This window comes from Sebastes umbrosus, chromosome 22, assembly GCF_015220745.1.
Source record: "Sebastes umbrosus isolate fSebUmb1 chromosome 22, fSebUmb1.pri, whole genome shotgun sequence".
Classification (NCBI taxonomy): Eukaryota; Metazoa; Chordata; class Actinopteri; order Perciformes; family Sebastidae; genus Sebastes; species Sebastes umbrosus.
In genome coordinates, this window is record NC_051290.1 from 9,695,379 (window position 1) to 9,710,833 (window position 15,455).

The 15,455-nt window shown below is 42.3% G+C and overlaps 1 protein-coding gene across 3 annotated transcripts in view; it reads left to right on the forward strand.

Annotated features, from left to right (window-relative positions):
* The window catches only part of afap1 (actin filament associated protein 1), a 52,495-nt gene extending 39,394 nt beyond the window's left edge, over positions 1-13,101 (forward strand). For 2 of the 3 annotated variants that reach the window (XM_037757768.1, XM_037757767.1), the window contains exons 9-18: positions 1,177-1,329; positions 1,509-1,720; positions 2,327-2,472; positions 2,627-2,741; positions 4,088-4,327; positions 7,457-7,586; positions 9,784-9,948; positions 10,083-10,273; positions 10,399-10,566; positions 11,467-13,101. In XM_037757768.1, the coding sequence (XP_037613696.1) occupies positions 1,177-1,329; positions 1,509-1,720; positions 2,327-2,472; positions 2,627-2,741; positions 4,088-4,327; positions 7,457-7,586; positions 9,784-9,948; positions 10,083-10,273; positions 10,399-10,566; positions 11,467-11,493 (1,547 nt within the window). In that variant the 3' untranslated portion in view covers positions 11,494-13,101. The remainder of the gene's footprint in view (positions 1-1,176; positions 1,330-1,508; positions 1,721-2,326; positions 2,473-2,626; positions 2,742-4,087; positions 4,328-7,456; positions 7,587-9,783; positions 9,949-10,082; positions 10,274-10,398; positions 10,567-11,466) is intronic. The other variant, XM_037757769.1, reaches the window with a different exon arrangement.
* Positions 13,102-15,455: the final 2,354 nt, after the last annotated feature.

Genomic DNA, 15,455 nt, shown 5'->3' on the forward strand with positions numbered 1-15,455 from the left:
CAGGGAGGAAACCGCACTGCGGATAAAACATTGAAACAGAAGTTTATGAGTTTTTGTATTCAAAAGAATTGAATACCAAGAGTTTCTCTCATATACGCACATTAAAATACATCCCATGCCACAGTTGACAAAAAGAAGCTATTTCCTCATATAGACAGACGGACTGACAGACAGACATCGGGACTCAGACATATCCTCTGAAAACCTGGCTTACTCGACTGTGGCCGTCCTTTCCGGAAGAATGTGCACAGACCTTCCTCCCTCTCTCTTCCTGTCTTTGGATAGAAAATAGGCCGGCAGAAATCAGCCCATTCAGACCAGTGGGGATGCTGGGATTGCAAACCGAAACTAATTCACCAACAAAGAGCTTTGGAACCCACAGGGGTCTGATTCAAATTCTGAACTCATGGTTGTTTATAGTAGAGCCTAGAGTTTCTCTTCTTTTTCTCCTTCTTACAGTATTGCAAAAGCATTCAAACATAATTGAATCAGCATAAATGAAGATATAACATTTCTCATTATGACGGTAGAGCACATAAAGTCTGCAGGGGTCCTTCACTAAGGACATCACACAGTGTTTTACTAATTTCCCCTTCATTTAAAGCCATGAATTCAATTCACAATCTCTGTCTTTGTCTCTCTCTCTCTCAAATTCAAATAAGCTTTTTTGGCATGAATGTTCAGGTTACATTATGGCCAAAGCTAAATTACATATTATTTTCCTCGCCAAAATTTAGCGTAAGTTTGGAGCGTTATTTAACCTCCTTCACAACAAGCTAGTATGATATGGTTGGTACCAATGGATTCCTTAGGTTTTCTAGTTTCATATGATTCCAGTATCGTCACTCGCTTTAAAACTTAGCCCACTACAACCTCTGAAAGATCGATTGCGTTAATGCATTAAAGAAATTAGTGGCGTTAAAACAAATTTACGTTAAGACGTTATTATTGCATTAACTTTGACAGCCCTAATCTTAATATCCTCCATTAGCTGCAGCTCCAACTGCTGACCGTGTTGGTCAGAGGCCAAATCAGTGACCAAACTACAATAACTAACCTCCTGTTGTTTTTAGAGCACTAATCTTTGTCTCATAACAAAACATTATATTCTACTGTATGCTGATGATGTCCTGGTTTATCTCTCTCTCTCTTTCTCTCTATCTATCTCTCTCTTAGGAAAAGGAAAGAAGAACTCAAAGGCAGAGCAGAAGACTGGGACGGTGGGGAAGGGAGCAGGGAAGAAGATCACAAAAATCATTGGTCTGGGTAAGAAGAAGCCGTCCACAGATGAGCAGACCTCGTCAGCAGAAGAAGACGTACCCACATGTGGTAAGAAGTAGACATCAAAGTCATTATCTTAAAGGTCTCATGTGCTTCAAACAAACTAGTTTGTGATCCAACTAAGTCTAAAGGTAAAAGTGTTTCTACGTGTTCCCATTGACTTCAGTCAAATAATGTAAAAACCTATTAAAAAGTCAGTTTGATCGACAATTTGCTTTGCTCGACAGGCTACCTGAACGTGTTGTCCAATAACCGTTGGCGGGAGCGCTGGTGCCGCCTGAAAGACAACCAGCTGCTCCTCCACAAGGACCGCGACGACCTGAAGAGCCACATCGCCTCGCTGCCCCTTCGAGGCTGCGAGGTCAGCCCCGGCCTCGATCACAAACACCCTTTTGCCTTCCGTCTGCTCCGTAACGGCCAGGAGGTGGCTGTACTGGAGGTGAGCTGTGTTCAAAGAATCTTGTTGACCTCCAAATGGTCTATATGATTCTGTATTATGAGGATACGTGTATTCCTGTGTTAAAGTCAGCTCCTAAACTCCACTGTCAACCGTTAAGTGAAGCAGAAATGCCAGGGAATATATTAAAGCACATTGCTTGTCATGTTTTCCTTCTTATTCTTGGTGTTCCTCTCATGTGGTAAAACGTCTCCTCCACCCACCAGTGACTTGTGTCTTTGTGTTTGATGTTGTTGGTGTATATGAACTTACTCCAATTGCCATTTCTTCACATAGTCTGCACGCTAGCCTCTGCTAGACATTTCTTTTCCCTGTAAAACTATATCATTACTAAGCCTTTGATGGATGGTAATATGCGAAAAGTGGCCAGTTCCTACAACAAAACCAAAAGAGCTCTAAATATGAAGAAATGATATAAATTAAATTGTTCATGATGAGAAAAGAAAGACAAAGTGTCCTGAACTCTTATCGGAAAGCTATTTTAGGTCCTTGTGTTAACCAAAAGGAAGAAGACGAAGTTATGGATCTCATAATTTCATTCTTTCATTTGGCCAACTCCTGTAACTCTTTTAACTGCTTTTCCTCCAGGCCTCCTCCTCTGAGGAGATGGGTCGTTGGTTGGGGATTTTATTGGCTGAGACCGGCTCCACCACCGACCCCGCCACCCTGCACTACGACTACATCGACGTTGAGACCACCGCCAATGTCATCCAGCTGGCCAAGCAGTCCTTCTGGTGAGGGACACGCGCTGTTTCTCTAGTGATGAAAACGCAAACCTGACAAGTTTTTAATTTTCTGTTTAGCATTCTGAGAGTCTGAGATTAGAGAAGTGTACTTTATTAAGTAGTGGATTCTTTTGAATGGATCTTGGTGTTTTCTCCTCCACAGTTTCACCAGTAAGCGTGCTGTCTCTCCTAACCCGTACCTGGACAACCCAGTCAACGGCTACGCCTGCCCCACTGGTATGGCTCTGCACTACGACGATGTGCCCATTAACGGAACGGTAAGGACACACCTGCTCATCTGTGATATACATACGTAACGAGTAGGCTGAAGCAGCTCAACACACAGCGACGACAGCTGCGATAAGAGCGGAGTTATGCCCAGGATTTGAAAAACAGCTGGATGGGTTACTAACTGCTTTTCACTTTTCTGTGTAGCATGGTGTTACATCGCTGTGTCTTTATGTGCTTCAGTGTTCTCCCTGCTCCTCTGTCTCTCCTCTGCTGTGTGCTGCTACCGATGTGTCAGTTTGACTTAATGATTATGAAATGATTTGTAAACCTTTTAAGAAATCGTTTTAGTATTTTTTTAAGTATTAACTATTTTTCTAAATAATGTTTACAGATGTTTTACTAAGTATTATTAACCATTTAACAAGGTATTATAATCATCAGTTGCAGCTTTATAATAACCATCCAAAATAGTGTCGTAGTGCAAATATATGTCTATGTAATGTTTATAGATGTTTTACCAACAATTTTTCACAAATAATATCTTAATCATTAACAAATACATGTTAAAATCACATGAATCATAGCATTACTAGTAATTAGTACACATTATTAATTAGAATTTCATTGTTTGTTAACATAAAAATGACTGTTAACTAAGTTTAATTAACTTTAACTAAGTCTATCAGTTAATAAATGAAGGTTATTATAAAGTTTTTCCATGACCGATCTATCATCACGTCGCATGTTTGCTTCACAGTAAATAATCAGAGCAGCGTGTCGCTACGTCGTGAAAAAAGAGCGCAGAGTCACAGAGGCTGTCTGCAAATAAATCTGACCACACTAGTTGAAAATGACGTTATTACAATTATATATCATTATAATAAAAAAAAAATACCCTGCAATATTGTAATATTATCTTTTAGGAAAGTTTTTCATCCTGACATAATTTCCCATAAATGTGGTCGTTGTGACTTTATGGGTTGGGCAAGTTGAGCCATATGTAGAAGCAGTAATGTGTAATAATCAGGTTGATTTGGAAAGCTGTAGGAGGCTGATGCAGCTTGTCCTGATATATATATATATATATACATTGTTTCGTGCGAGTCTTCAACAATGGCCACATTTATGGGAAATATGCCAGGTTGAAATAAACCGGAATATTCCTTTAAGGCCATATCACCCACCCCTGATTTATTTATTACATGTTAAAATGACACGTTTAGTCATATACTGCAATAACACTTGGTATGGCAAAGTAGTGTAACTAACTTTATACTGCTGTCATCTCTCCTTTTCTGTTCTTCTTTCATCTTTCTTTCATATTATTATGTATTATGTCTCTCTCCTCTCCTCTTCTCTGCTTGCTTGCATGCTTATCCGGTTCTAACCCAAGGAAGTGCAGTACTCCAGTCCCAGCACAGGGGGGTGCCAGCTGAAAGAGGAGATGCATTATGAGAACGCTGACCTCTATGAGAACATGCCCTCGCCCAAGCTGGACACTCGCCGTCCTCCCAAGCCTTCCTCTTCTTCTACCTCCTCTTCCTCCACCTCTACCGGTCACTACAGAACCCCCGTTTCTAAAATCTCTTCTAAGTTCCTCGCTGCTGATACTAAATCTAAAACCACTGCTCAGGTGACTTAACACTCTGCTCCTGTTTCCTGTTCTACACTCGGACATTCACACTGTTCACCAGTCATTTTACTAATCTTTAATGCAGTGTTTTGTGTGTGTACTTTCAGTGTTTGTGTCTTTATTACCTTAGAATGAGCCGTTTATGTCTACATAGGAAGTGGGTCCTCTTGTTTGCCAAAAACGTCTCTCTGTCTGCTGCAGCTGGAGTTTGTGGCCCAGAAAACAAAGAGTCATTGTGACACCTTTCATTAGACATTTTATTAGATTAGATTAGATTATATTCAACTTTATTGTCATTGCACATACAAGCACAACGAAATGCAGTTTTGCATCTAACCGCAGTGCAAACTAGTAAAGTGCTGATAAGACAATATATACAAATGAGGATATATTGGTGTATGTACATAGGCATATACATACATACAGATTGTAATTAAAGTGCAAGTGATCGACATGCGTTGTATTCTGATGAATAACAGCTTAACTATAAGTTCTAAACTGATGGGCCTGTGAGTTCAGCAGGGTGGTGGTGTTGTGGAAATAGCTGTTCCTTAGGCTGTTTGTGCGAGACCTGAGGCTCCTGTACCGCCTCCCTGATGGGAGGAGGGCAAACAGTCCATGGTTGGGGTGTGAGGGGTCCCTAATGATGTTGTTAATTCATTGTTAATAGGATAAATATTAGGGCTGTCGATTGATTAAAGTATTTAATTACGATTTATTTGCAAATCATCTGTTCAAAATGTACCTTAAAGGGAGATTTGTCAAGTATTTAATACTCGTGGAACCCATTTTCATTCACATATCTTGAGGTCAGAGGTCAAGGGACCCCTTCGAAAATGGCCATGACAGTTGACACCGAGGCCGATATGTGTTTTCCCTTATCATCTCTACAGTGCATCCCTTCACTAACCTGGGGAATCCCCTGATTTGCATCCGCTGCGAAGAGGAGATTCTGCTTGTTATTCCTGCAGGAGCATGCTCTGACTCAGCAGAGAAGGTGTCGATGTTGTCGGCCACCCACAAGCACACCTCTCTTTCCCATCAGCCTGTGAACCGAGTTCCCCCCCTCTGGCGTAGTTCTTTAGTAATTTGATTATGACCAGGATCCACGCAACATGCGCTTCAGCTCCAATGAGACATGCTCCAGTCAAGCTTTTTTTAGAGCTGATACTGATACATTGATATCAATAATATCTGAAACACACCAACAATGAGGTTCAGCTGAAATACTTTTGATCAGATCTGTGTTGGACTGTTTTGTGTGTGGTTGTCCCACATAGTGTAATCTCCTTTACAATGAGCATCAGCTGTGTGTGTGATTTATATTTTTACAGCCGTGCTCTAAGTGCCACCCTGCAGCCACATATGTTACCACGTTGTGTTGTGTGGAGCTCCGCCTCCTCTTTGATGTGTGTGGCGTGGCCGGGGGGGGTGTTAACATCGCTTTCGAGACCGCAAAGTACCACTCCACTGTAAGAAGTAGAGGTGTACAACAGACTGCAGGCAGCACTGAAGGCCTGAATGAAGGCCACGCTTGATGTCAGGAGTGTTTTTACCTATAGATCCCTGTTGCTTGGATATGTTGGATTAGAAGGATATTTTTATTCTTATTTTTTATTTTTGAAGATTCCTCCTATAACTGTATTCTTTTCAGCAAGACAAACCCACTGCCATACGTGTCCTTACAACCCAGATCAGGTTACGGACATCACAAAGCCAAGCTGTGTAGTACTCCAGACGTTTATAGACCTGTCTCACCTTCAGACAGCTCAGACAGAACAACAAGTATCATTATATAATCAGTTGTTGGATATTTAATGTGATATAGTCACTCAGATTGAGTTTCAGGCTATAAAAAAAAGTGTGTATGTAATTAAACCATTGTTATTGTGGGCCAGGTGTCATGATAGTGTAGAATTTTCAGTTCTATTCTGATAGCCATCCCTTATTCTGCTTTTTACAAAGTAGTTCCATCCTTGAAAGGACAATCCTGATACAAAAAAAAACAAGAAAAGAAAAAAGGTGTTACACAACTCCTACTAAAAAAACACTTTTTCTAACATGTTAGCAGCTAAAGAGATGGATATTTTTCTCAGGAGACCAAACAGAGGCCTTTTATTCATCAGGTGGACACAAACACAAGTCCAAAAGAACGCTAATGTAGCTCTGTGTCTGTTTGTAAATGTTAGAAAAATAAATTAGTGTTCTTTGTGCTTTGTTGACGTAGCCGGGCCGGTCTAGGGTGGTTTTTTAGTGCAGTGGTTTTCTAACCGTGTGAGTGAGCACCGCAGCGCTCCGTCCGTCTCTGTAATCGTCGCCTCAGTCCAAAAGTCAACATTTATTGAAAAAGAGAGATCGTAATTATTTCCAAAATTCACTACGTGTTTTTATCTTACGAAATATTCTGCTTCAAAACCATGTTTGTTGGCGTTTAGCCTTTCAAAAACAACAGTTTCACTGCGGTTAAAAACTGTTTCTTTACACCCGCACGCACCTGTAACTAACTAAAATATAAATAATAATGAAGATGGCGGGAGATGAGGAGAAACCAGTGTGTATTTTATGTCTGAAAACTCTGAAAACAGCTGACAGTATGAGACCCAACAAATGAAGAAGACATTTAGAAATATTAAAGCCCCAGTCACGTCAATAAAAAAGTGGTTTGATAAACTCATCATGCCATCTGATTTAACATACAAGGACTACCAACTGACAGCGGCGTGAAAATATTACTTCCTCCAAAGGGGGGTAATGACCGAAAAAGTTTGAGTGCATGTGAGCTTGCCCCATTGGGATCCTCCCTCTGGTCCCCCCATAGACATACAGCTAAAAGCAAGGACAACAAGCTGAACAAAAATACACATAGGACTATTATGTACATACAGGTTGGTGAAAGTAGGTATATGCTGTATATTAATGTCTATAAAAGGCAACAAAAACATACAATGCCTCTATACAAGTCAAGCGCTCTGTAGATCCATATCCATCATGTTTACAGGTTTGATTTGGTACCATTTTTGGGACAAATTCTACATTTAATGTACAGTATGTAGCTTATATTTACAGTACAGTATTAACTTTTCTGAGGTATTTGAAAAGTCTCCCTCCTCCTTGTTCTTCTCCAATCAGCTGAAGGGAAAGAAGGGAACAGGGCCCAATGGGATGGCGTCCAAACAGAAGGCCGAGCCAAAGAACCAGCCCAAGAAGAATGGAGTCAACGGGACGAATGGGACGGCTTCTCTGAAACGCAACGGCTCCGGTAAGTAGCAACAAAAAAAACAGGGTTTATATTCTTTTCATTGGGGATTTAAGTGTTGATATCAGAAGGGCTCATCATATTAATGCAGTAAAAAGTAGGAAACGTCAAGTTTTTCTATCATTTCTTCTAAAAATTCAAATCTGAGCGTAGTCCACCTTTCCCAAGTCAGCTGTTGTGTTGTGAGTGAGTATCAGACAGTGAGTCTGGCTCCCCAGTCCCAGCCTCACCACTGCTGATTGCTTTCTAGCAAAGCTCCGCTCCGCAGCACTTTGGAAAATGCAGGATGTCCAAATTACAGTTGGTTTAAATAAGGGGGGGGAGTAAATAACTTGAAAACCTACGCTACCCTCGAGACGATCCATGTGACGCACGCGGGCCAGACTCGAAACCTCCTGCCAACGTTGAGGTAACGCTCAAACAGACGCGATAGCAGAAAGCCCCGGATCGTCGGGGAGAGGGGTTGGAATGCGGTCCTGTTAATCCTCGCGGTTCAGAATAGTATTTTTTTTGCCTAATGTGTGAACGAGAAGGCTTGTAACCGCCTTGTGTAGCTTGTCAGTCCTCCAAAAAATGTCGGAATGGAAATACCAAATATGTGTCATGTTGGATTTAGAGTATGCCACACAATTCTCATATTTCCAGGCAGATAAGTGTATTGAATTTTGAAAATGTCAGCGGCGGTTTGATGGAGTGATTTCTCATAAGTTCACGTGCGTGCACATAGACACACACACACACACACACAGATGCTGGATGGTTACCCTCAGTGTATTTTCCAGTAAGGGTCCTGGTGTAATGAATAACTGCTTAAGGCTGTGGCTGTGAGTTCACTGGGTTTCTGGGCACTTTGCGTCTCACCAGTGTGCTGATAATGAAGGCTCTCCTTTTCCTTTTTGGTCTTGTCCTGGAAAATCTATTATTTTCAGAATATGGCAATGCACCATCACACGGGGGTCTTTGGGGTCTTTTGGCCCTGTTTTGAGTCCAGAGCTCAAATCCCTTAAGGGATAATTTTAGGTGTTTCTCAGGTTCTTCTCCATAGTCAGTGTTTTACCTACAGCCGATGGATCCGAGGAAGGGTTAAATCAGCAATAACTGGACTTGGTTTTACATTCTTGAAGTTTCCCTTCTCATCCAAGAAGCTTCTTCAGCTCTGGCTAAATGGTGTTCAAGTGTGAATGATTGTTTAATCTCCTGGGAAGGAATGCCAGGCCAGCATTGTAGGTGGAAGACAGGTGATGCCTTAGGCCTCCTCCTCTGTTGGGGTGATGGCTTCTCTACTTCGGCGTAGATGGCCTCTTTCAAAAACCACCTTTCCCTCCCTGTCCAAAATATGCACGTTTGTGCAGAACTGAAGAAGCTTCTCGGATGAGAAGTGAAACGTCTTCGAGAATCTAAAACCCAAGTCCAGTCGCTGCTGATTTAAACCTTACTCGGATACCACGACCTGGGTGACTGAGAACCTTCACGAACATACAGTAGATGGGAGTTTGGAGAAACAAGACAGGAGTACCAGCACGGGAGCAAAGCAAATGTACTGCTGTGGACAGAGGGGGGGAGCAGCAAAACGGATGTCAGAACACCTGAACTATCCCTTTAATGTTGGGGTTCAGTGGCGTTACATTCATGTCTTAATCCAGTATTGAATTCTTTGTGAAATCTATTTAGGTTTTAACAATTCAGTTATAAATAACCATCATTTTTTAGAACCTAAAGTTTCGCCGGCTTGATTGCATATTTGCAATTTAGCTGAAACACACAGAGGAGTTAAAGAATAATTCATGTTTATTAAAACGTGAGTCTCATTTTTCATAGTTTAGTTCATAGTAAGAGACCCCAAAAACCAAGGCAGACAGATAATTCATTACTCTAATGGTTCATTCTAAACCTACCAGACTCTCCAGGGACTTTGACTCTGACAGACAGACGGCTGACAGATTCTTTCAGTCGCTAGTTCGTGTACTTCTACTGTACAAAGTAGTGCGACTGTGGGTCTGTCACCGGTTGAAGACTCGAGGACACAGCTCATTGCAATTCTAGTGAAAAGACAACACGCGTTACTTTCATTAATCAGTCATCGTATCCTGCAGAAATGTGTCCACTGGACCATTTTTAAAAAGAATAAAATAACTCGTAAGACAACACCAGCAAATGACTTGGATCCAGCTTCTTCACACCCAATCTCTTTGTCGCGCAGATGCAGAGCAGTGCAAGTACGGGAAGAACCGAGTGGAGGCCGACGCCAAGCGGCTGCAGGCCAAGGAGGATGAGCTGATGAAGAAGAAGCAGGAGATCAGGAACCATCTGACCCAGCTGAAGAAGGAGAGGAGAGACCTGCGCTCTGCAGTGGAAGCTGCTGCTGGTAAGGAGGAATATAAGAGTCATTAAAGGGGTTATGTTTGAAATTTAAAGCAGTTTGGGGGGGAAAAAGCTCTCCAACCTTTTCCACTCAACAGGGTCAAAAGTTCATGATAACATTCCCTCCTCCTCCATTAGGCAAACGTTCACACGCCTCGCTGTCGGAGCGACTGAAGAAGGTGGAGGAGGACTGCAGGAAGAGGGAGGAGGAGCGGGTGAACCTGGAACTGGAGTCGACGGAGGTGAAGGAGAGCCTGAAGAAAGCCCTGAGCGGCGGGGTCACCCTGGGCCTCACCATCGAACCAAAAGCTGGCTCCTCTGTAGTCCAGGTCAGAACACCTGTACTTGTCTTGTGGTTCATTTGTGGTGCTTTAATACTTCCAGGGTAGTTCAGAAATGGTATGTTTTTAGCTCGAAACTAACTGCATGCCATCTAATTCTTCTGTGTGTGTAGTCACCGGCGATGTTGCGACGGACCCAGGAGTCTTCTCCCTTCTCCAGCTGCGACACCAGTGACACGGAGTCCTGCTCCCTGCCGGTCAACAGCGCGTCACTGCTCCGCCGGCATCAGGGCGGCCAGAAGCCCTCGCCGGTCCGGGGACACGTCCTCAGGAAGGCCAAGGTCAGAGCTCACGATGCAGACTGGGGCTATACGGCGATTTGTACAACAGTTTGCTAATATCAGGCTAGTTGAGGCTGTCACATCCATATGAACTGTAGCTAAATATATTACTTTTACTACACCGGTGCATTGGTAGTAATCTGGAGTCGCATGAGTCAGATGATTTTAAAGGTCCCATATCGTGCTCATTTTCAGGTTCATATTTGTATTTTGTGTTTCTACTAGAACATGTTTACATGCTGTAATGTTAAAAAAAAAACTTTATTTTCCTCATACTGTCCGCCTGAATAAACCTGTATTTACCATCTGTCTGAAACGCTCCGTTTTAGTGCATTTAAACGGAATTGCATTGCTAGGCAACAGCTTGGGTCCATGTTTACTTCCTGTCAGCTGATGTTATTTACATACACTGCAACAAGAAACAAACTGGAACACATTTAGACTATTAACCTTTAAAACCGTGTAATGGTCTAAATATTGTACATTTGTGACATCACAAATGGATAGAAATCCTAACGGCTTGTTTCAAACGCGCAATTTCTGAATACGGGCCGTGTGTAATTCTCCGTATATTGAGCTTTTTGATAGTTTAACATTATTTATAAAGCACTTAAACCTGCTTTATAATATAAGAGACCTGAAAATCTCACTTTTTTACAATATGGGACCTTTAAAGCTGCAGTGGGTAGAAACGGAGCAAATATGATTAAAAAAATATGCTCCATTTCTACCCTAATGACTTGTTTATGACTCACACTTGGACTTGGACTTGATGGAACTTGAAGGACAGACTTGTATTAGATTTGTATTTCATTGTGCAATTGTGACAGTTATTACGCATGTACTGGTACTGGACGATTGTGTTGATGAACTGGTGTGTCTCTTGTGTCTGTTTTGCAGGAATGGGAGCAGAAGAGCGGCACATAAACCGCCCGACGCCTCACACCAGTCTTACTTTCATTTCTTTTCTTTTTTTTTCTTTTTATGAAATTGTGTATATATTTATTTAAAAACTGTTCATACAGTCCGAGAGTTTGTCGAGGAGCACACAAGCATAGCATTCATAGGAACAAAACCAGTTGCTGCTTTTTCGTATACTGTCAGTACCACAACGTACAGTAGCAACCCTTTTTTAAACTGTGTCACATTGAGCATGCTTAGTGGACTGAGTTGTGCAACTTGTGTTGTCTCGCTCTACTTTCTTTTTCCAGCAATCACCTTTTATTTGTTCTTTCAAATCTGTTCCAGCAGATTGATAGTTTGGGTTTCAAAAAAAGGTCAAAGGTCAAAACCAAGTATTTATTTGTAAATGTTTAGACGAAATACTAGCTTCCCTTTGTTTATTTATGTTGATATATTTAAAGTTCTTTTTTGTTGAATTTGTGGCGCTCCACGCAATCCCATCCCCTACACCGTCGATAATCAGAACACACACCAGCGTGAGTAGCAATGCAGCTCCTCTCTCAGGGCTATTTCAAGAAGCAGAACTATTCTCAAGATCTCTTAAACTCATGTTCAACTAAAGAGGACTGGTTTATGCAAAGTTGCAGAAAATTAAACTTTTTTTTTAATTAAAAATCACCCATTGAGACTGTAATACATAACATCCCATTAATAAACATGGCTTTCATTGTTTTACTCACGGTTAGGACAGTTTAAGGCCATTTTTACACACCTGAAGTGATTAATTATTGAATTAATACATTATGAAAATAGGTTTTGTTAACTGTAGCTGTTAACTTTTACACTTCCAGTCCATGTTTTCTGTATCTGAAGGGGGTGCCTGAAGCGTAGAATATCATTTTTGGAGTATGAACACGCCGTTGTTGCCTTCTTGCTTTTAGGCCGTTTGTTCACACAAATACATGAGCGGCTCTACGGCTTGTAGAAACTCAAATATGGACATCTTTCTTGATCGTCGTAAATAAGTCAGCAACTCCGAGTAACAGCTAGCGTAGCTTCCGTGCCGACTGAAAATGATATTGGTGAGACGGATATGTCACTCTACACTCTTAGAAATAAGGGTTCCAAAAGGGCTCTTCTCAAAGGGTTACGGTTCTACCGGAACCATTTGAACTATTTCTTTTGAAGAAAGGTTTTTTTTTTGTAAGACTAAGGGTTTCCATTAAGAAACCTTTTCATCCAAAGATAGTTGGAAGCATGGGCGTCAAAAGATCCTCTCAGCCACACCCCTCCAAAAACTGTGATTGTGAACCATGATTGTTGTGGCACCACATTAGCCAAACCGAGCCATTGGGGACATTTGGTCGCTTTCTCTTTGACGGGCTCCGGGCTGGTCCCTGCTGCTCAGGAAGGATGGCCCTGCCTCCTCCACGTGTTCCTATCAAAAGAAGTGAAAGTCATTCAAAACAAATAGACACCCCAATATCCAAAAGCAGCTGTGATCCCTCCGCTCCCTTAAAGGGACTATTTGTAATTTTCAGAAATGCTTGTTAACAGCGACACCTGTGGCCGTTAAGTCAACGAACGTCAGCGTCGGGCTCGAGCTTGCTCGCTCTAAATAGACATGAACGAGCATCGCTCAAAACAGTGAGGCGGCACACGTCAGCTAAAACCACAATATCACTCTATATTTCACCTGCTTGGCAGGAATGTTAGCTGACCAGACGAAGGTCTCTCCATGAATCACTGCTGATCCTAGTGTTGGCTTTTCCTGCTTCAGCCTCCGGGGCACACTCAGTTTTAAACACCAGCAAACACAAAGTAACACTCGAACAATCATATACTTGTGTAATAACACCTTGACCCATTCGAGTGTCTCATAAAAAACACCTCCGATAGTAAATATGTCAAGTTCAAAAACAATAAACGGCAAAAATAAAATTTACTTTTTACCGAGCACTGTCCACTCCAGCCTTCTGTCCGTCCTGTCCACTCTCCTCTAACATCACCTACTACAATCCAGCGCAAAGTTAGTCGCCATTGGACAAGTTTTCGCAGGTGACCGTGTCCATTGAGGCGACTTTGCGTCCAACCTCAGGACATCACCGTGTGAAAGTTGTCCATAAAGTGGAACGTTCCATAGCTAACTAGGCTGTAGTTGGCACCTTTTATTCATTTTTTAAGAGTGTAGTGTGATGTTGATGGCTGTCATTAGGCTGTAGCAGGACTCTAGTCGCGTGTGTGTGTGTGTGTGTGTTAGCGCTCGGAAAAAAAACGGGCAGGTCAGCCTGAGGCGTGGCAGCCCTTAGATTTGGCTCTCGTCGTTGGAAAACTCAGAAACCTCAACCGCTGTGGCTGACGTTAGTCCGTCATCCAAGAGCCTCGGTCCAGCTCCTCTAATCACGCCACTGGTTTACTGTAGTCCTGTGATCTGACTCTGTGTGTATGCTGTGTGTGCGTGTGTGTGTGTGTGTGTGTGTGTGTGTGTGTGCGTGCACTCAAATGCTTCCAAGGCACATTCCAAACCCATCAACATTACACTGACTGAAATAGAGGCACTTGCTGTAAACTCAAATTGCTGTGTGTTCTGCTAAATTAAAGACTGTGACTTTGATTTTTCAGATTGCTTCACGCACGCACACACACACACACACACACACATCAATGTCATATTTTTATGGTGCTTTTTTTAATGGCTTTATGTTTCACTGCTTACGCTGTGTTACGCTTGTTGTATAGTATATATACATGGTGCTTTAATTTGGGATTGAGCGTTCGCATTCACTACTGTCACTACACCGACCGCTCCTCGCTCATGTAAATATTTTCCCATCCCCTTCCTGTTTTTCGAACCGACACCCTGCAAGCCTGCCAGCTCGAGCGTTGTCAGCGTGGCAGCATGAAGACGGGAGCGTATGGGGATTTCTATTAATAAGTATTTAGCTCATTTCGATTCCCTGTTGGCTCAGCGTGGCTTCTAACTGAGCAAGATGTCTGATGTCAGTAAATGTGAACCTGCTGTACATAGCTTGTCTGTGTGTGTGTGTGTGTGTGTGTGTGTGTGTGTGTGTGTTTGTTTTTGCACCTTATACATTTCCTACTCTGTTGTATATCTCAGACAGTCTCCGCCTCGGTGACAGACATGCTTGTACATAAATTCATAAACCTGACAAATGACTGTGTGCTTTATTGGCGGGGGTTTGTTATGAATATTCATGAAAACAATAAATAGTTTTATTCCTGATTCCTGTTTCCTGTTTATCTACTCTGCTTGGCCTGCTTGTTGTTATTGCAGGTAGTGGTCTGGCAGTGCGGGTCTTTACTGGGCTGGTGAGCTGGTTAGTTCAGGCCGCCTCAGTCTCTCTCAGCTCCCACTCGCTCTTCTGGTTTGGTTGCTTTGTTTTGCCTTTTTCTCTTTTAGCATGCAACATACACGATTTTTTCCACTCACTCTGGCACTCAGACATCACCGATGTTACTCATTGTTCACATCTCATTTGTCTTGTAAATAACTTTATTTAATAAAAATTGTTTTATTTTCGACCCTCCACCCTTTTGTGCGTTGTCCCTCCTTCGTCTGAAACCGTGAGCCAGCTCATGACCGAGCACTGTGAGGACGGCTCTTCCACTTTGCCTAATAAAGCTGAGGTTGAAGAAGAGGAGTGCTCGGGGGGGAAAAATAGAAATTTGAACAAAAATGTGTGAGTTATTCATTAAAGCGGTTTGCTACTTGGCAGAAACTGTATCCTGTCAGCCTACATCTTAATGAGCTCTGAGAGCAGCCACACGCTCACCTGAGCCTAGTTGACTCTGAACAGCACAGGTGAGCCCAATCAGCACACAATCAGTGCTTCTATAAGTAGGAGGTGAGGAGAAGAACATGTCTCTGTTTGCCCTGCTACCAGCCATACCTGATCCTCAGCCTTCATCAAGTGTGTCTTCAGAAATACACCACTTGTTGAGGATAAAGGGGAAAGTCATCTCAA